Genomic DNA, 17870 nt, shown 5'->3' with positions numbered 1-17870 from the left:
TATCCCTGAGCTGGCCACCAATCAATCATCCATGATCTTGTCATCTTATGTGATTCGTGAAAAAGCAATGAGTCGTGCAGTGTGCATGATGTTCTACGGAGATAGTACTCTACAGCGGGGGAAACATCTCACCTTTAACCGTCAACTTCAGCACTGTTATCCTCAACCTCATCCCTCAATAAACATGTTCCACTCCAACCGTCCCCCGACCAAATTACCGGCTCCTACTCACCCTCTCGAGATCCGCACAGTAAGCGACTTCCTCACGCTAGTAACTCACCATGAGATCCCACGCGCACTCCAATCCGAACACTTCGGTTATCGCACCAGGGTCCTCGGTGCGGGTAGCCAATTTACCGTCTACGACGGTAAGGGGATCGATTCTGACGAAGGCCTGCTCGCTGTGAAGAACATAAATCTCGGTGGCCTTGCGGATCGGGTTTGCTCCCCACACATTGTGATCTCCACCGACTGATAAATAGTCTAGAGGAGAGCAAACGAACTCTACAAAGAGCTTAAAGCGCTCTGCGCTCTGCGGGACCAACCGCATATCATTAACCTCATTGCCTACGATCTAATAGAGGACCCTGGATCCCCATACCTTCACACCCCGGCAATAGTCGTACGGCATGCAGAGCGCACACTCTCCAGCCTCCTCGGTCCATCTTGTCCAGAAGCCCATCTTGACGGCGAAGAGAAGTACTCAATCATACTGGACGTGACCCGCGGACTCGTGGCAATGCATGATATGGGGATTATCCACGGGGATGTTAAGGTGGATAACATTCTGCTCGTACGAGGCGAAAAGGTTTTGGATATCGCTCAACCGTATATGGCGAAACTTTCCGACTTCGGCTCGTGTATATTCCTGGACTCGTTGCCGACTGATAGGCAGACGAGGTATTATGGCACGGATATAACCAATGCTCCCGAGACGCAGGATCAATCGAGACACCCGATACATCCTGAGATGCTGGGTAGATGTGATGCGTACTCACTAGGTCTATTGTTGCTGCATATTTTTGCCGAGGAACTGAGGGAGTGCTGGAGTGCGAAGGATGAGAGTGTTCTGCAGAGCGGGGTTGATTTCATCCAGAAGGATGAGAATGTACCAGAGGAGTTCAAAGCCGTCCTCGAGCTGGCATGTAGACAGCTGTTGGCATATAACCCGGAGGAGCGGTGCTCAGAACTTTCCATGGTCGAAACCATCCTCGAAGTGGACTCCGAAATGAGGTATGCCGTCTGTTGCCCTCCAATCTAGAGAACCATTGATAACACTCTGCGAAGCCCACCGCCCCCTCCGAGAGTCGGCCGCACACGAAAAGAAATAGACCACAGCCTCCAGACATATCTCAGCGACGCACACTACGTAACCTTCGGCTGGCAAGACGAGGATGAGATCCCGCTGGACGTACAACAACAGATAATAACGGACCTGACGCAATCCACCCGCGGCCCTACCCGTGGCCGCACATACTTCCAGCTGGCTCTAGCACGGTCTCTCGGCTTGGGAGGCCCCACGGATATCGATGGGATGTTATCTGCCGCCGTGCAGTCCGCAAAAGCGGATTATCTCCCCGCGCAAGCGGTAGTTCATGCATGGCATGTGGCTCATAACCGTCCACTCGACATCGATGAAGATTTGCAACTCGATTGGCTGTATGAAGCTGTTGCGTGGGGCTCCTGGACGGCGGAAAAGACCCTGCGGACCATCGATGCGGATTTATATATCCAGGCGAGACAGGACTTTCATTCGAGGGGTGGGTTTAACCAGTATTTCTATCCGAATCAACCTCCAGCGTGCATCGGTTCCGGAAAGCCCATTGAGGGTAGAGATGATGTTGACGACCTCCTATTGAACGCGGCGATATATGGAGACAAGGAGCTTGCAGAAGCCTGCATACAAGCCGGTGGGGATCCAAACGCTTGCAACGAGTTTGGGGAGAGTCTGCTGGTTCTGTGCTGCAAAGGCGGGCACCTAGGCGTTCTGGAGGCATGTCTTTCTCTACTGCTGTTTGTTCTCCCAACCCTTAACACCACCAGACTCTCATCGCATCCGGCGCCTCAGCGCAAACACTGGACATCGACGGCGTAAAAATCCGCGACTCCGCCATCCACTGGATCATATCCTTTGACACGGCAGACATCCCTCGTACCACCAACCTCTTATTCCTTGCCGGCGCTCGACTCGACGACGACATGGGCTGGGACCACCCGTGCATTGAAATCCACGGAAGATTCCCCCTCGGAGGGCCGCTAACGTTTGCATTTCGGGCTTACAACCTTGCGGCGGTGAAGAATCTCCTTCAGCATGCGGATGTAATGGAAGATTTGTGCTCGTTCGAGGGATCGGCGGATTCGTTGCCCATTGAATATGCGATTGCCCAGCAATCATCCGAGATTCTGCAGGAGTTGGAAAAGCTTGGTGCTTTCGAATGTTTGGACTGGCTAGGCGCTGCAGTGTGGTGGCTGGCGATGTTGCCGCAGTACCACATAGACACTATCGATGGCTTCCTTGGGGTACGAGCTGGTCAATCCACAGTAGCAACCATCGATTTCGTTGCAGAGAGGGCGCCGGAATTGCTTGAAGGTGACTCAGAGCGCGATTACATACCAATTGTAGCAGCTGCAGGAAACCATAACGAGACTGTTGTCAGAGCCCTCCTCGGGCACGGGTGTAGTGGAAACTCGACATGCGCAGGAGATGGCAAGACGCCGCTGGGTCAGTGGGCACGAAGCACGCTCTTCTGCAGCAACACAATAGCAGTTGACCTCGTCGCCGCGGGTGCGGATGTGAATCAACGAAGTGCAGACAGGAGGACTCCGCTACATTTCGCGATACAAAGTTACAACACTCGTGCCACAGCGAAACTCCTGGAGCTCGGTGCAGACATCGAAGCCCAGGATATGAGCACATTCACACCATTACACACAGCGGCAGCATATGGCTCCCTCGAACCAGGTCGATTGCTGCTCGCCCAGGGCGCGAACTTCCACGCCACCTGCGACTGGTGGAATCTGGCTGGAGACACATTCTGGGACGAGTTGACCCCCGCAGCTTGGGCCGCAGTCGGTCACCACGAAGCATTCCTTCACCTCCTCTTGGAATACGACGAACATCTGATCGCGCGCCCGGTTTCTGGTGACACACTCCTTCACTTCGCAGTTTCGGAGCCGGAAACGAAGCTCTTGGAGTTTCTCCTGGAGTTTGTACCACGGACAGGACGGAAGCTCAGCGAGGGATTGTACCTGGATGTAGTGAACGGAGACGGCTGGACGGCACTGCAACTTGCAGCTGGTAATATTCGTCGACAGAACCACTGCGGATGTCTGATTCGCGCGGGTGCTGATGTCAACCGATTATCTTCCTCCGACCATACAGTGTTGGATGTGGTCAGGCAGACGATGGAACGGGTGAAAGATGGCACGGCGTCAGAGCCGCCGAGTAGTACGTAGACCGCTGCTTTCCCCCACCTCGTGCCTCTCTCTTCCAGCAGGTTAAGCCTTCAAATCATAGTCAAGGGAAGAGATATTCCCATCCCCGACGAGTATAGAGGACCGAGCAAGGCTACGGATGAGCGGCGGGAGCCTACGACTAAGGGTCGCCATATTAAATATGATGATCGACAAGAGCAGCTCGAGAAATTCGGCTGGTTGATTCAGCTCATTGAGAGGAGTAACAGCGGGGGAGCAGCGCGAGACGATATCGTGGATGAGGAGGAGTTTAGTTTGTGGCGAAGGAGGGAGCTGGGGCCTGAGGATCCGCTGACGGCGATATTGCGTGAGATTGGCATGAATGCCAACAGTGATAGGGAGCTGGGACCTGAGGATTCGCAGACGGCGATGTTGCGTGAGATTGGCATGAATGCCAACAGTGATAGGGAGCTGGGACCTGAGGATTCGCAGACGGCGATGTTGCGTGAGATTGGCATGATTGCCAACATTGATAGTTAGAAATTGTAGAGAGCCCGTAACCGTTGTTTATGTTGACCAAAATTGCGTCGTCTGTAGCTAGTGGTGCATCGGTGGGATGTCTCGATGGTGCAGGGCCACTAACTACCACTAGCACATCAGCGGGGGCGGCTCAAAACCCACCATTTTCCAACTAGCATTTCTCACTGCTCACCTCCATTCCCGTCTTCCACGAACGAACGTCGTCGTCGCCTCCAATTCCACCACGATGGGCTACACAAAGCACCGCATGCTCGGCCGCAACAGCGCGCACCGACAAGCCCTCCTCCGCAACCTCGTTACCTCGCTGTTCGAACACGAATCGATCTCGACCACGTACCCGAAAGCGAAGGAAGCGCAGCGTCTCGCCGAAAAATGTATCACTCTCGCAAAGAAGGGAACCAATGCCTCGCGGCTACGCGCTGAGCAGATTCTCTACGTATTTCTGCCCCGTTGCCGTGCGCGAGGGAGGGGGGAGAAAAGGTGGAAGGGTGACTGATCGCGGAATCGATATTAGACACCGTTAGATATGGTCCCGAGATTGTTTGGCGATATCGCGGAGCGTTATAAGGAGCGGCCTGGAGGGTACACGCGGGTACTGAGGATCGAACCTCTGAAGACGGATCAGGCGCCGAGTGCTATCCTAGAGCTTGTGGACGGCCCGAAGGATATGCGATTCGCGTTGACGGCGAAGACGGTGGCAAGGTGTGCGACTGAGGGGAAGGACCTGTCCGACCTCACGCTCAAGAACATCAAGAAGGTGACACAGTTCCGGAAGGATGGAGAGTCCGAGTTGCAGAAAATGGTGGATCATCTCAAAGACAACAAATCCGATTAAACTCGTTTCTGGTGGGGAGGTGGTGGGAAGCTGGTGGGAAGATGATGGGAAGAGATGCACATATCACACTTGTACAGTACGGATCACGATAGAGGGAGCACGAGGGAAATCAAAAGCCCGCCTTAGAAACACCTCTATTCTCAAACGCACTGAAGACAACCTCTATCCGAACCTGCTATTATGCTAACCTTTACCCATGCTGCCCAATATCACCAGTGAAGAATGCTGTACACGCGATGGTGGTATTCTGCCGCCGCAAGAAAGGGACTTAGGAGGTATGGTGCCTTAGCCAAGGACGAAGATGGCCATCGCAGTCAAGCCAACGTATAGAGGAGTATTGCCGATAATGCGATTGCCGGCACCCTCGGCAGAGCTGGAAGACGCGTTAGGGGCATCAGCGGAAGCACTGGCGGATGCGGTACCAAGAGTAGAACTATTTAACAGTCAGATCTCTATATCCATCTTAGCCACATATGTTTCGGGTAACTCACGAAGCTCCGCTGCTGGCAGTAGGCTTAGCAGTACCGCTGGCGGTAGCAGAAACAGCTTTAGCTAGAATAGACGAGGAAGGGCATTAGTCGACACGTCAGATCGGGAGGGAGCTCAAGGGCTGTCTTGATGAACATACCGACTTCATAACCGCCAGTCTTGCAGATATTCTCGAAGTAGGTGCGAGCAGTACTGTAATCGCCGCTGTCGCAACTATCGGCAAGACATTCCTGGGCGGACTCGGCGGCGCAGACTGCCTTGATGTCGCTGACCGACTTCTCCTCGTTGACGCAAGCGAGAATACAAGCCTAGGGAACTGTCAACCCTAATTCGCATCTGCAGAGATAGCTTGAGATTGTACGTACGGGAGGGGTCGCGGATGACACGCGAGTCGCAAGACCCACAATGAAAAGCGTAGCGAGGAACTTAAGCTTAAACATGGTTGATGGTAAAACTGGGGTGTTGAAGGTTTGGAGTTGTGTTGGTGGGTGTGTTGGGGGTGTGAGTGAGATGGGAGTTGAAGGAAGAGTGACAGACGAAGAGAACAAGAGAACGACGAGAGGTATCCGATTTCGAAGGAGTGACTGAAGGCGGTGCTTCTAAATGGGTGGTGGGCGAACGGTGAGAGATGGATTATGGATTAGAAGAGTTCAGGAGATTCATGGCTCAGCCTCGACCCTGGCTTGTCTCAGGTAGCGCAGCGCATGTTTCACTCGTGCACACTGCAGCCGTGCTCATCACCGCGCGGTTGACGCGTTTAGATGCTAAAATAGAAACCGGCTCTCACGTAAAAATAGAAGTGATGCTGGCTGGCAGCTGCGGCGCTACGCACGCCGCAGATCAATTACAAAGGCTTTCTATACTCAAACCACTCGCATCTATTCCCCGGCCGACTCACGGTAGTAGTATATGCTCTTGTTCGCACCAGCAGCCACGAATCCTTCTCCGATACCCGCTCCCCTTGGGATGCTTTGCACCGTATGTATAGCGGCTGTAGCTTCGTTCTGGGTGGCCACACACGAGCCAGTGTCCACCGACCAGACCTTCACTTTTCCGTCAAAGGAGCTATCTAGCTGTCAGCTCGCGATCATAGGGATTGGTCGGACTTCTGTTGTTTCGTACCCGCTAATCAGATGGTCGCCAATAGAGTTCCAGGCAACGGAAAACACCCAGCTTGAGTGACCTGCGAGATTTGCAACCTGCTCTCCAGATACGACATCAAACAGTGCAACTACGGTGGAATCGCCGCATGCGGCGAGGAGCTTTCCGCCGGGAGAGAATTTGACGCATCTAACCGGCTTGACCAGACCTAACGATAAGCCAAGTCAGAACTACTCTTTCCGTAGACGTACGAAATACATACCATGGAGGGAGTGATGAATCTTGGATGTGAGGTTATTGAAGATGTAAACACCACCATTCTCGTGTCCCGACGCGATAAGGTGTCCATCTGGAGACTGCATAGACTTCAGTTAACTCGGAGAGGAAGTTGAACACCGGGGGTACTTACGATATCGACAGTCATTCCAAAGCTTCCCTTCGTCACATACGTGATCAAGGTTTCTTGCGGTTTGGTGTTATCCCAGACATTGATCTTTCCGTCACAGGTCGTCGCTGCCAGCCGGTCACCCGTGGGCGACAGCGCCACAGCCCATGTTCCTTCAGTTCCTGTGCGCGACAATGGTCAGCCGTCTTTCAGGCTGGACAGGCCCCCCACTCAAGCTCGTACCCTTCTGGCCCTTGATCTGGTGCAACTTTTCTAGATTCTCGAGGTCCCACAGAATGATCTCTCCGCCGAATCCAGCAGTTGCTGCTCGAGAACCGTCGTTTCTGTTGACTGCGACATGATGGGCTCCCAATGGATGTGCACCGGCGAACTGGTGTACTAGGGAATGCTCCTGCGTACCAGTCTGCCATAACTTGACATTGGAATCGCCTCCGACCGTGACGACGTAGGAAGTGGTCAAAGCAACGCCGAAGATGTCGAACTCATGGGCTTCGTTCGAGTAGGACGTCAGTAAGATCGTTGATAGCAAAAGTAGACTAGACTGGAGCACGCACCGTCCTCTGCGACATGGGCTGTAAGGAATTGTTTTGACTGTTACTGCTGAGTTAGCGGGAGAGCAACACAAATAAATCGAAGAGCTGATCGATTACCATTGCTACAAGCAGGCGCGAGCGAGGCCGGCTTATGTCGGGGGAAGAGGTGGATGTGGTGAAGTTCTCAAGGCGACGGCTTAGGGTCGTGTAGAGTAATGAAGCTGTTGCTCGAGGTTACACCAAACAGCCCCACCAATGAATCACGTGACAGCACTCCAAGAAGGTGAAACCATTTTGACGAGAAGTTTACGATATGCCAATCACCAAACCCGCCCGGCGCTCTAGAGTTATAATACACATCGATCGTACCCCGTCGATCTAGCCGTCCCGATTCCCAGTATGAACGTATCCCATCGCTTTACAACTCTCCAGTCCCCAACCCGCGTACCCCTCACTCGGCCCACCTCAAGCGTGCTCTTGCGCCTCCCCCTCTGCCTTGTTGCCCTTTCCCAGCCACATATCCCTGATGCCCCTCACACAGTGCTCACATAGGATATGTGACCGCTTGACCTTCCCGCACGACGAGCACCTGCCCAGCGCGTTGACATCCTTCAGTGCCTTTCCGGCCAACTGTCGCATACGTTTCCTGGAGTGAGACTGCTTCTTCTTGGGGACGGCGCGAAGGATCGATTCGAAGATGCCGGGGAGCAGCGCCGGAATGTTGAGGTGTATGGCCACGGGAACGGCGAAGGCGGGCAGCGACAACCGCGGCAGGAACGACTTCAGCGCATAGAATGTGCTGGTCCGGGTAGCTGACATCGCCATGGTCGCCATGACTGTTTCGTTTCGCGGAGAGAAGAGATACACTCGAGTGCGAGGAGAGTGTTGGCGCAGTGGCGGGAAATTGAATGAACGGATCTGACGTCCAATTCGATGTGTCGTCGATGTATGGTGTGGTAGTGGTGGTTGCGGGCGTGGGGATTTTTGGTCACTGATCCAACGATTGGCCAATCAGCAAACGCATCTCCCCCGTTAGCGCTATTTGGCAACAACCACCAACAACTCTGAACCCTGACCCCCCCCCCCCAGACATTCCGCTTCCCCTTTTTCGCGTCGTCCACCTTGCTCACTCGCCTACACAACTACTATCTACCTACATCTCCCCCCCATCTCCAGCACCTGCCCTCCCTCCCTAGCCCTCGTCATCCTGCTGCCAACAAACGTCTGACCCACCAAAAAAGGCTCAATTCCTCCGTCAATACCTCTACGATCGCAATGGCCCAAACAGTCGTTTTCCCCAGGAGCCATGTCGGTTTCGACAGCATTACCTCGCAGATTGAGCGCAAGCTTCTGAAGCGTGGCTTCCAGTTCAACGTGATATGCGTTGGTATGCATTGCCCCCGTCGTCGTCGGAATAAGCTTTGGGCTGCTGTTATTTCGGGAGTTGGAGAGAGCTGACAATGTTGTCGTGCAGGCCAGACGGGTCTCGGAAAGTCGACCTTGATCAACACCATCTTTGCTTCGCACCTCATCGACTCGAAGGGCCGTCTCACCCCCGATGAGCCCGTGCGATCCACCACCGAGATTCAGACCGTTTCCCACAGTAAGGACACTGGTCAACGATAGCTACGAACATGTTCTAACATCGTACTCAATAGTCATTGAGGAGAATGGCGTTAGGCTTCGCCTGAATATTGTCGATACCCCCGGTTACGGAGACCAAGTCAACAACGACAGATGCTGGGATCCTATCGTCAAGTACATCAAGGATCAGCACTCTGCCTACCTCCGAAAGGAGCTCACTGCACAGAGGGAACGGTACATCCAGGATACCCGTATTCACTGCTGTCTGTTCTTCATCCAGCCCTCTGGACACGCGTATGCTACTCTCCCTCTCCACCAATAATTGCCCCGCTAACTCTCCGCCCTTCACAGTCTCAAGCCTATCGACATCGTAGTCCTGAAGAAGCTATCCGACGTTGTTAACGTCGTTCCCGTCATTGCGAAGTCAGACTCCCTGACCATGGAGGAGCGCGCCGCATTCAAGGAGCGAATTAAGGAGGAGTTCGCCTTCCACAACCTGAAGATGTACCCCTACGACAACGATGAGCTCGACGAGGAGGAGCGCGCGCTCAACGCCCAGATCAAGAACATCATTCCGTTCGCCGTCGTGGGCTCCGAGAAGTCCATTATCGTTGAGGGCAAGCAAGTGCGCGGACGACAGAACAGATGGGGTGTTATCAATGGTACTCACCTATCTTCCTCCCTTCCTACTTTTCATAGTCTAACAGTTGATAGTTGAGAACGAGGCCCACTGTGAATTCGTCTACCTGCGCAACTTCCTCACGCGCACACACCTCCAGGACCTGATCGAGACTACCTCCCAGATCCACTACGAGACCTTCCGCGCCAAGCAGCTGCTGGCCCTCAAGGAGTCGAGCGCCGCCGGTGCAGGAAGCAGCAGGCCCATCTCTCCTTCCGCTGACAGGGAGCTGAGCCGGGGCTCGCAGCAGAGGATGACGATCAACGGGTACTAAGCTGTGTACCTGGTAGCAGGGGGTCAGAGGGGAGGAGAGAGAAGTCGAGTGGAAGCAGATCAAACCAACCTCGAACTCATCTTTTGTTTGCACCGTTTTTTTTCTTTTTCTTTCTTGGTTTACGAGCGACCGACATGTCGTTGCTGTGCCTGTTTTATAATACCTCATGAATATTTGTTCCCTTACCTTTCTGTGTCTGCTTTTTGTCTGCTGCTGTATTAAAGCGCATACCCTCCGCCCGTCCGTTGTATTGTTTCCTTTCCTTGCGTGTTTCTTAAGGGGGGGCAGGCTTTAGTGGTGATGGTGTTGAGTTGAAGTAAATTTTTGACCATACCTAACACGCTTCTAGTGATGTGATGTGATGAAAGTTCATGTGAGAGTAACAGGCCAGAAAAACATTATAAGGTAAAGCAAGATGTAACAAACAAACAAACAAGCTAGCAATAAAGTAAAAATAAAAGTGGAAGTAAAGCATCCGATCAAATTCCCCCCTAAGTTCAGTACCAGCATCATCAAAGAACGCCCTCTAGAGAAGCCCAAGCAAAAAGAAATGCTCCTAACAATATTAATAATAATCAAACATCGATTCAGTTCCTTGGTCTCTTCGGATCGTTACCTCCGTTCGGGTGTGGTTGGCCGTTCAGTTGGTGTCCAGGTGTGTTTCCCAATGCTGGTCTGCCGCTGGTAGATTGAATTAGTTATTGCTTATATACGGACGGGAGATCTGGGAGGTTTGATAGGGGGGGGGGGGGGGGGGGGGGTGGAGTTATATGTACCCAGTAGCATCCGCACTCCGCTTCGTTCCCGCGGCCAGTCCGGGAGCACGGAATCCGCCCCGTCCAGGTGGCATGCCGATTTGTCGTCCGGGGGTTAAGCTTGGGTGCTGGAAGTTGGGTGTTCCACCCTGCTGCAGAACTTTCCGGGGAACGGGCGAGGACTTGCTGTGGTCTATTCCTGCGGAACGGGGGAGTGTGGTGGGACGGTGTGGGTTGAAAGCTGGTGCCGCGTCGGGGATCATGTCTTGCTCGCTTTTGAGGTTCATGGCGGCCCGGCCGGTGAAGAAGCCTATCGGGGGGTTGTGCGGGATATTGGAGGGGGTGCTTGGGGGTTGAGGCATAGGGTCAATAGGTGCGGCAGCGGGCTGGTGGTTGGTGGGCTGGGGAGGTGGTTGAGCTCGCGGAACAGCTTGGGGAGGAGGCTGTGGAGCTCGCGGTACAGTTGGAGCAGGAGGTTGTTGACGTGGGCCGGCTTGGGGAGGTGGTGGGGCTCGTAAAGCGGCCTGAGGCGGCGGCTGGGCCCGTGGGGCAGCCTGGGGAGGTTGTTGAGGTCGCGGGGTGGTGGTCGCCCCAGGAGTTGCTCGATTGGTAGGTGGCATACCTGGGCGGCCTTGAGGTCCTTGAGCTGGAGGCCTAGACACCGGCCTTGACTGAGCATGTGGGCCTGGGCCTTGTTGAGGACCCAAGTTCGTGCCTTGACCCGGCCTGAGAGGGGCAGCGATTGGTGGAGGAGGTGCATACGAACGCACTGGTGCTGGCTGTTGACGCGGCTGAGGCATCTTGGTTGGAGATTGTGGCGGTTGCTGTGGTTGGGGTCGTGTATAATTTGTGCTTTGTACAGGAGCAGGTTTTGATGGTGTATCGATAGGACTATTATCCCTTACGTCGACGGCGACCTCGTCGGGCATCACATCGTCAAAGACACTGTCGTCTCCAGCAAATATCCCCAACTCCTCGAGCTCATCTCCACCGTACTCGTCAAATGGCTCTGGGAGAAATTGATAAGCGTCAGCCCAGTATATACACTGCAAGAATAGCTTTGTGACATACCTAGGGGGGTAGCTACTTCCTTCGTGGCCAAAGTCGGGGGAGCAGTCACCGACTCGTTTTTTACTGTTTGTTGTTCCACAGGGCTGGGCTTCATTTCATCGCCATGTCGGTGTAGTCTCTTCTCGTTGAACACAGTCTGCACACGTCTCAGTCACCGAAACAACGACATCCAGCACTCGATCCGACTCACAGGCGGTGCCTTCACTCGGGTGATCTTTGCCAAATAGTCCTTATCGTAGAGACAGTTCCCGAGGACGTTTCCGAACGATCGCAGTGCTCTCTTGAGACCATCTGTGGTTCCCTCTTTCTTTGCCTTCTCAAAAACCTGTGCCTTCTTTCCGTTCTCCATTTGGCCGTACCCAACATCTTCATGGAACGTCCCGTCCTTGAGTGTGACCCGAACCGTGACTGATATGCCGATGCTCCACTTGCTGTCTTTCGATTGATCAAGCTATCCAGTTACCGGTCAGCCTCCTCATCTATGCCATGCCATCTAGCTCGCGACGGGGAGGAGGGAGGAGAGGGGCAACATACAAAATCGACCTCCATATTCGTGATACTACTCGACCATCCATTGAAGCCAAAGACCTGGTTCGCCAGGTTGATGCATTTCTCGGCCTGGATATAATGGACCTTCTTTCCACCCGCACCCGGCCTGGACGAGATGAATTCCGGCCCTAGCTGTTGATCTAGCTTTGCCTGCAGCGTCGCAATCTCGATCGCGGTGTAGGGTGATATCTGCTTCTCCTCGTACGGATTCTGGGTGTAGCCCGGGAGCTTGTGTTGGTCGCCTGGATGCATGGCTGCAGTGTGCTGTTGAGATTACAGGTAAGCTTTAGAAAGCTTGTGGGAAGGAACGCGTGAGGTCGCCGGGGAGACGTGACGACTTGGGGCGATACGCGCTGTCGGGTAACCCACGCTACCAACGTGTAAATTGGGTCATTGTCTTGGCGTTTCTGCAGCACAGAACATTGCAGATGCGAACAATTTTGATCTCAACGCTTCAGGATAAGGAAACAGCCCCAGACTAAATCTACTCTATGCAGGGCCATGCTTTTTGGAAAGTCCAGACAAAGAACCATAAGAGAGACGTCTTCACACGTAAAATCAACCACGAAAACCAGCATGTAAGGTCCCCCGAAATAAAGAACGCAATCATGACAATCCTTTGGCTCTCCGTACGTACGTTCGTTCATTAGGTTACCGTTTGCAATCAAAAACTCCGAGCAGTTTAGGCGTAAGGTATATACAAACTTGTCTCATATGTCGACACATCTACAGGTAGAGTGAAGCAGCGGCAACGATGTCTGAAGAGACAGAGGGTGTCAGTGAAAGGTCCGCTTATTCTGTAATGGGGATAACTCACCTCGTTTAACCTTGGACAGCGACTCCTCAAACTTCTTCTCCAGCTCATCACTGCCCATGACCCTCGCAGCCTGAGCCATTTGTCGCAACAATTCCTCGAGACGACGGAACATACGAATCAAGCTGCCTTCGTAGACGTCGGTCATTTTACTGGAAAAGTATTAGCAAATAATAAACTTTATGATAAAGGATTGGAAGTCTCACCATATAGCCGAGAAAGAAGCCCCCTTCGACCACTCGTAGACAACCTCCATCAACTGCGGCTTGAACTTCTGCACGTATTCGTCTTCTGTCATGGCGGCCAACTTGCTCTCGGTCGATATCTTGGCAATCAGCTTGGCTTGCGCCTGCAGTTCTCTAAACGGCACGGCAAGTTCCTCCTTCAACTGCAGCTCATTATTACTCTTCTCCTCAAAGACGAAGCAGCTGAGAAGTGCGGCGGTCAGCTCAGGACTAAGCTCGTTGAACACCCGGTTGAACAGCAGCTCGCTAAGCAACAGTTCGTCCCCGGAGCTGATTTCACAGGCAACTCTGTAGATACGTCAGTAACGGCCATAATACCTATAACATCCGGAGTGACCAACCTCGCCTTGAGCTGAACGATATCAGTGTCACTGATGAACCCCAACCGTCTAAGCACCCTCTTTCTGCACTTCAATTCATCCAGCTGCATGATTGAATGAGCAACCGTGATCTTCTTCTTGGTAGCTTTCATTTTCTCGGTGATTTCCATCTTGTAGCTATATTTGTTGTAGAGATCGACAAGACGAGGAGAGTTGTGCAAGGGATTCACGAGCAACTTCGACTCGAGGACCTCGATTTTCTGAAAAGCAAGTTAGCTACGGGGTAACACGCATTCCAGCTAAAAGGGACTTACGCGGAGAAGAGCTCTGAAGGAATCGTCTGTAATCTTCATGTTCTCGACAGGGTCAAGGATTGATATTCCATCACCGAATCTGCGCTTGATCTCATCAATATTCTTCCTGGCGGTATTTCGCTGCTCGGCTTGCTTCATATCATTGGGAAGGAAAATCCTGAGTCCTGAGATACCATCCAGGCATGAGAGCAACACTGGAACGACTTCCATCTTTCCATTGTCACCCTCAGCAGGTGGCCGGACGCCCGGTGGCAAGTCGGGATTCGACCTTGTGTATGTAGGAGCGTCCTGCGCGACGCACAAGAGGACATCCACAACGTAACTCTCTTGGGGTGAGAACTCCTCCTAGACGGAATTAGTGTGAGCAAGAATAGCGAAGCCATCGGGTGCTTACCTTGCCGCGTGCTCGCTTGGAATAAGCAACGACAGCTCCCCAGCCGAAATCGTGATTGCCGTACTTGACTTTGACGAGACGGCCGGGCTGCATGAACTTGAGACAATAGCTTGGGTGGTTGATGACATCCCTCATGTCCTTCGCATACATGTCAAGTTTCTGCCGTAAGTCATAGTACTCTCGTACCGTGGCCTCGTCGTCGATCGAAATAAGGGACTTTTCCCGTTCCAATTCGCCAAGTTCTAGCTCGTCGTTAGCATCATAATCACACCATATAATGCAAAGGATATATTACCCTTCTCTAGCACAGATACACCGGCAGTATTCTGGAACTGATAGAAACATTTCTCAAGCATCATCTCGGGCGAAACTCCCTCCACCCTGATCAAGTTCAGAATCATGTTGTATCCCAGGTAAAACGCCGAGTTCAGGCGGTCCTGCTCTCCCTTGACGATGTTACGGGCAACCTGTGGATCCATCTTCTCGTCGATCATAAGTATAACGATACCACGGTCATCGAGACCACGACGACCTGCACGACCGGCCATCTGCACGAACTCCGAAGGAGAGATCCATCTCTGCTCCTTTCCATCGAATTTCCGGAGACTGGTGAAGACTACAGTCTTCGCCGGCATGTTCAATCCAATGGAAAAGGTCTCGGTCGCAAACAGGACCTTGATCAAGCCCTCCTGGAAAAGGATCTCAATCACCTCCTTGAGAATGGGCAACAGTCCAGAGTGATGGATACCAATTCCACGGCGCAATAGCGGCAGAATGTGCTGTATTTGAGGCAAGCCACGGTCCTCCTCGGATAGCGAGCCGATGGCGTTCTCAAAGACCTTCCCGACCATATCTTTCTCGGCGTCGTCGTTAAACGCAAGTTGGCTCATGGATAATGCGTGGTTTTCGCACTCTCTCTTGCTGAAGGAAAAGACAATGACAGGATTGTAGTTCTTGATCATAATCATCTTCACGATCTTGTAGATATCAGTGGGACCTGGTCATGTGTTAGCACGGTATTGTCCGGCAACGAGGAATGAGAAGCAATACCTTTATTTCCTCCTTTCTTTACCTGCCACTTGTTCTTCCCCTTGCCTCTCTTTGCATTGATATCGGACGGGTCCTCGCCATGGGCGTCACCCAGAGAGCCCATGGCTTTCTGGAAATTGTCTTCCCGGAAGATGCCCTTCTCGTCTACGACCAAGTGGATGCCATCCGCGCCAGAGGGAAATAGATAATTCTGCAGTGGCGTAGGTCTGAAATCGGTGTAGACTACGTGACAAGGCTGTGTATGTGTTTTACAGATCCATTCCGCAAACTGCATGGCATTTGGAATGGTAGCAGACAAAAACACATATCTAACTTTGTCGGGCAGCAGAATGATGGTCTCCTCCCACACCACTCCTCGGGCCTTGTCTCGCATGTAGTGGATCTCGTCGAAGATGACCCATTGCACCTCTCGCATCACCTCCGATCCGCGGTACAGCATAGATCTCAGAATCTCGGTGGTCATAACCAAACAGGTCGCAGACGGATTGATTGTTACATCACCCGTCATCAATCCCACATCGCCAAATTCCGCAGTGAACTCCCGAAATTTCTGGTTGCTCAGCGCCTTGATCGGACTGGTGTAAATCACCCTCTGGTTGTCCCGCAGACTCTGCGCGATCGCATATTCCGCCACCACCGTCTTTCCCGCACTGGTGTGGGCGCTGACAAGCACACTCTCGCCGCGCTCTATCGCCGCTACTGACGTCTTCTGGAAGGGATCCAGCTCGAAGGAGTATTTGCGTGCTGGAGGATCATGAAAAACGTGGTTTTCTATCGGTAGGTACTTGTAGTTTAACGGAAGCGAAACCTGATGTCGTACTTGATGCGGGATGATGATGGATTGACCCTCCGTATTCTGCGAAGTGAGACCACCCGACGCCGGCACCTCCCGTACAGCTTCAATCTGAAAGGCATCGGTGACGATAGGGGCGCCATCCGCAGGAGTGCGGCGCCGCCGTTTTGGGGACGGTGGATTCAACGGCTGTGGCAGATCGTCCGTCTGTTGTGCTTGCTGTTGGTGGGGGTTGTCCGCCGGCGGAGCCGAGTCCACCGCCATGGCTTCTCCCGCAGCGACATCGTCTACGCCCGCAGCACGGCCGTTGCCATTTGCGTTGCGTTTTTTTCTCGGCCGTCGCTCAGCGCTGGGATCTTGCGCTGGTGGTGGGGCGTCCTGGTCGAACACGTCGAAAAGCTCGTCGTCGTCAAACATGGCCGCCGGGGGAGAGTGGTAGAATGAAATCGAAGAGTGAAATGGAGGGGGTTGTATGTGAATCAGTACGTTGCAGTAGAGATCGCGACCGATCCAGGACGAGGTTCAGAAGCAAGTAGACTTTGAGAAGCGACTACTGGAGGCTTCACGCTAATCGAAGCTAATGCGGCAAACTTATGTAGAACCCAGAACTTAGTGTGCTTTTGTTCGTGGTGGGATCGAGGGCTGGTGGGACCACAGGCGGGCAATCGGAGGCCGGGTAACGCACTGAGCCAAGCGTTCTATTGATTGAATGCCAGCAGGGGGCCTGGGCCGATTTCCACTCTACCTCTGAGCAAGTGGGAGAGACAGAAGCGCTAGTCGTCTAGGGTTGTTTGGTCTGGCTGGGTAAATCCCGAAACGCTTCCACCCAGAGCCCATCGCCCCATTCCACCAAACCACCAACCACCAAGTCCTCCATCTCCACTCAGTCTCAGCACACTGCCAACCCGCCAGCATTCCGGTAAGCATCTTCATTCCTCTCGAGCTCACACCCAAATTTCGAACTCGGCATTCAGCGCCTGTGATTTGAGTCCGGAAAACCCCGCCTTACCGATCATTGCCGTCCGTCTGCCTGCTGACTTCGTACTGCGTCAAGCCATGATCTCCGGAACTATTCGTCGTTCGGCCCTTGCCGCCCGCCAGAGCCCCTTTGTGGCCGCCCGCCGAAACCTCTCCGTCACTCCGGCTCGCATGGGCGGATACCACTACCCCGAGGGTCCCCGAAGCAACCTTCCCTTCAACCCTCTGACCAAGTGGTTCGCCGTCCGATACGTCTCTTTCTGCGGTATGTTCACTCAGCCATTCAGCTTCACTCAAATTGTACCCTGACATCCCCGGAACAGTCGTCGGCTTCGGACTTCCCTTCGGCATCGCCGTCTACCAGCTCAGGAAGAACGCCTAGATGTATAACGTGGCACCATTCTTGAGCGACTGTGAGGTAGATGGGGCCAGGGTGATTGTGGTACATGCAGCTTGCTTCGAGCACAAGTGCTGGGTTTCGTTATGCTCGAACTTTGTATCATAATGGATAGAACCGATCTTCATTGGTACCCACTCTGCATGCGTGTTGCCTTCCTGTGTGTTGGGAAAGATCGAGGGGGTAGTTTTCTGAGGCATATGTTGAAATCGAACTGCGTAGGCGGCGACGGCGGAATGTGGCCACAACAACAGCTTCTCATCTGGAGCTGGCTAAGACTTGCGCATTTATTGGCATGCGGAAGCCAACCTGACCGTGAAGACCGACGGTCTATA

General features: G+C 53.2%; 8 protein-coding genes across 8 annotated transcripts; 4 read left to right on the top strand and 4 right to left on the bottom strand.

The window, feature by feature from the left end:
* Positions 1 to 184: 184 nt before the first annotated feature.
* On the top strand, positions 185 to 3954 carry BZA05DRAFT_441220 (uncharacterized protein; the record flags this gene model as incomplete). The annotated part of the gene is made up of 6 exons (XM_051486648.1): positions 185 to 439; positions 488 to 1233; positions 1288 to 1954; positions 2044 to 3298; positions 3383 to 3448; positions 3518 to 3954. The coding sequence occupies 6 exons, from the start codon at positions 185 to 187 to the stop codon at positions 3952 to 3954; spliced, it is 3426 nt and encodes a 1141-aa protein (XP_051343674.1).
* Positions 3955 to 4180: 226 nt separating this feature from the next.
* On the top strand, positions 4181 to 4789 carry BZA05DRAFT_330949 (50S ribosomal protein L17; the record flags this gene model as incomplete). The annotated part of the gene is made up of 2 exons (XM_051480561.1): positions 4181 to 4390; positions 4469 to 4789. The coding sequence occupies 2 exons, from the start codon at positions 4181 to 4183 to the stop codon at positions 4787 to 4789; spliced, it is 531 nt and encodes a 176-aa protein (XP_051343673.1).
* Positions 4790 to 4905: 116 nt separating this feature from the next.
* Positions 4906 to 5948, bottom strand: BZA05DRAFT_385281 (uncharacterized protein). The gene is made up of 5 exons (XM_051482396.1): positions 5644 to 5948; positions 5418 to 5586; positions 5281 to 5341; positions 5212 to 5222; positions 4906 to 5162 (listed from the first exon to the last, which is right to left on the bottom strand). Exons 1-5 carry the CDS (start codon positions 5716 to 5718, stop codon positions 5104 to 5106), a joined length of 375 nt encoding a protein of 124 aa, XP_051343672.1. The 5' UTR covers positions 5719 to 5948; the 3' UTR covers positions 4906 to 5103.
* A 110-nt stretch (positions 5949 to 6058) lies between these two features.
* On the bottom strand, positions 6059 to 8311 carry BZA05DRAFT_347465 (WD40-repeat-containing domain protein). The gene is made up of 6 exons (XM_051481213.1): positions 7858 to 8311; positions 7008 to 7274; positions 6789 to 6946; positions 6642 to 6735; positions 6401 to 6587; positions 6059 to 6343 (listed from the first exon to the last, which is right to left on the bottom strand). The coding sequence occupies exons 1-6, from the start codon at positions 8150 to 8152 to the stop codon at positions 6157 to 6159; spliced, it is 1188 nt and encodes a 395-aa protein (XP_051343671.1). The 5' UTR covers positions 8153 to 8311; the 3' UTR covers positions 6059 to 6156.
* Positions 8312 to 8397: 86 nt separating this feature from the next.
* On the top strand, positions 8398 to 10184 carry BZA05DRAFT_470761 (cell division control protein 10). The gene is made up of 5 exons (XM_051487919.1): positions 8398 to 8705; positions 8793 to 8921; positions 8977 to 9196; positions 9254 to 9564; positions 9617 to 10184. Exons 1-5 carry the CDS (start codon positions 8594 to 8596, stop codon positions 9853 to 9855), a joined length of 1011 nt encoding a protein of 336 aa, XP_051343670.1. The 5' UTR covers positions 8398 to 8593; the 3' UTR covers positions 9856 to 10184.
* On the bottom strand, positions 10185 to 12578 carry BZA05DRAFT_347460 (RAD52 DNA repair protein). The gene is made up of 5 exons (XM_051481212.1): positions 12216 to 12578; positions 11872 to 12132; positions 11682 to 11817; positions 10632 to 11619; positions 10185 to 10536 (listed from the first exon to the last, which is right to left on the bottom strand). The coding sequence occupies exons 1-5, from the start codon at positions 12480 to 12482 to the stop codon at positions 10443 to 10445; spliced, it is 1746 nt and encodes a 581-aa protein (XP_051343669.1). The 5' UTR covers positions 12483 to 12578; the 3' UTR covers positions 10185 to 10442.
* A 38-nt stretch (positions 12579 to 12616) lies between these two features.
* BZA05DRAFT_470759 (rRNA-processing arch domain-containing protein) lies at positions 12617 to 16802 on the bottom strand. Its single transcript, XM_051487918.1, has 8 exons — positions 15368 to 16802; positions 14613 to 15314; positions 14318 to 14559; positions 13924 to 14268; positions 13631 to 13869; positions 13251 to 13577; positions 13048 to 13196; positions 12617 to 12988 (listed from the first exon to the last, which is right to left on the bottom strand). Exons 1-8 carry the CDS (start codon positions 16575 to 16577, stop codon positions 12957 to 12959), a joined length of 3246 nt encoding a protein of 1081 aa, XP_051343668.1. The 5' UTR covers positions 16578 to 16802; the 3' UTR covers positions 12617 to 12956.
* An 87-nt stretch (positions 16803 to 16889) lies between these two features.
* BZA05DRAFT_385273 (cytochrome c oxidase subunit VIIc-domain-containing protein) lies at positions 16890 to 17778 on the top strand. Its single transcript, XM_051482395.1, has 3 exons — positions 16890 to 17079; positions 17215 to 17403; positions 17462 to 17778. Exons 2-3 carry the CDS (start codon positions 17217 to 17219, stop codon positions 17518 to 17520), a joined length of 246 nt encoding a protein of 81 aa, XP_051343667.1. The 5' UTR covers positions 16890 to 17079; positions 17215 to 17216; the 3' UTR covers positions 17521 to 17778.
* Positions 17779 to 17870: the final 92 nt, after the last annotated feature.

This window comes from Tricharina praecox (assembly GCF_024521635.1).
Source record: "Tricharina praecox strain CBS 144465 chromosome Unknown BZA05scaffold_2, whole genome shotgun sequence".
NCBI lineage: Eukaryota > Fungi > Ascomycota > Pezizomycetes > Pezizales > Pyronemataceae > Tricharina > Tricharina praecox.
This window is presented reverse-complemented; position numbering and strand designations above follow the sequence as displayed.

What these genes read in the sequence shown, in the direction of transcription:
- BZA05DRAFT_385281 (XM_051482396.1), bottom strand. Translation starts at nt 5,718, where the DNA reads ATGTTTAAGCTTAAGTTCCTCGCTACGCTTTTCATTGTGGGTCTTGCG. An exon ending in TGTCATCCGCGACCCCTCCC is followed by an intron (nt 5,587 to 5,643) that starts GTACGTACAATC and finishes ACAGTTCCCTAG; the next exon opens with GCTTGTATTCTCGCTTGCGT. An exon ending in GACTGGCGGTTATGAAGTCG is followed by an intron (nt 5,342 to 5,417) that starts GTATGTTCATCA and finishes CGTCTATTCTAG; the next exon opens with CTAAAGCTGTTTCTGCTACC.
- BZA05DRAFT_470759 (XM_051487918.1), bottom strand. Translation starts at nt 16,577, where the DNA reads ATGTTTGACGACGACGAGCTTTTCGACGTGTTCGACCAGGACGCCCCA. An exon ending in GCTTCTTTCTCGGCTATATG is followed by an intron (nt 13,197 to 13,250) that starts GTGAGACTTCCA and finishes ATACTTTTCCAG; the next exon opens with TAAAATGACCGACGTCTACG. An exon ending in GCTGTCCAAGGTTAAACGAG is followed by an intron (nt 12,989 to 13,047) that starts GTGAGTTATCCC and finishes CTGTCTCTTCAG; the next exon opens with ACATCGTTGCCGCTGCTTCA.
- BZA05DRAFT_347465 (XM_051481213.1), bottom strand. Translation starts at nt 8,152, where the DNA reads ATGGCGACCATGGCGATGTCAGCTACCCGGACCAGCACATTCTATGCG. An exon ending in TTGGAATGACTGTCGATATC is followed by an intron (nt 6,736 to 6,788) that starts GTAAGTACCCCC and finishes AAGTCTATGCAG; the next exon opens with TCTCCAGATGGACACCTTAT. An exon ending in GGCGACCATCTGATTAGCGG is followed by an intron (nt 6,344 to 6,400) that starts GTACGAAACAAC and finishes ACAGCTAGATAG; the next exon opens with CTCCTTTGACGGAAAAGTGA.
- BZA05DRAFT_347460 (XM_051481212.1), bottom strand. Translation starts at nt 12,482, where the DNA reads ATGCATCCAGGCGACCAACACAAGCTCCCGGGCTACACCCAGAATCCG. An exon ending in CGAATATGGAGGTCGATTTT is followed by an intron (nt 12,133 to 12,215) that starts GTATGTTGCCCC and finishes GTAACTGGATAG; the next exon opens with CTTGATCAATCGAAAGACAG. An exon ending in GGAAGTAGCTACCCCCCTAG is followed by an intron (nt 11,620 to 11,681) that starts GTATGTCACAAA and finishes AATTTCTCCCAG; the next exon opens with AGCCATTTGACGAGTACGGT.
- BZA05DRAFT_385273 (XM_051482395.1), top strand. Translation starts at nt 17,217, where the DNA reads ATGATCTCCGGAACTATTCGTCGTTCGGCCCTTGCCGCCCGCCAGAGC. An exon ending in CCGATACGTCTCTTTCTGCG is followed by an intron (nt 17,404 to 17,461) that starts GTATGTTCACTC and finishes TCCCCGGAACAG; the next exon opens with TCGTCGGCTTCGGACTTCCC.
- BZA05DRAFT_470761 (XM_051487919.1), top strand. Translation starts at nt 8,594, where the DNA reads ATGGCCCAAACAGTCGTTTTCCCCAGGAGCCATGTCGGTTTCGACAGC. An exon ending in ATCCAGCCCTCTGGACACGC is followed by an intron (nt 9,197 to 9,253) that starts GTATGCTACTCT and finishes CGCCCTTCACAG; the next exon opens with TCTCAAGCCTATCGACATCG. An exon ending in CAGATGGGGTGTTATCAATG is followed by an intron (nt 9,565 to 9,616) that starts GTACTCACCTAT and finishes AACAGTTGATAG; the next exon opens with TTGAGAACGAGGCCCACTGT.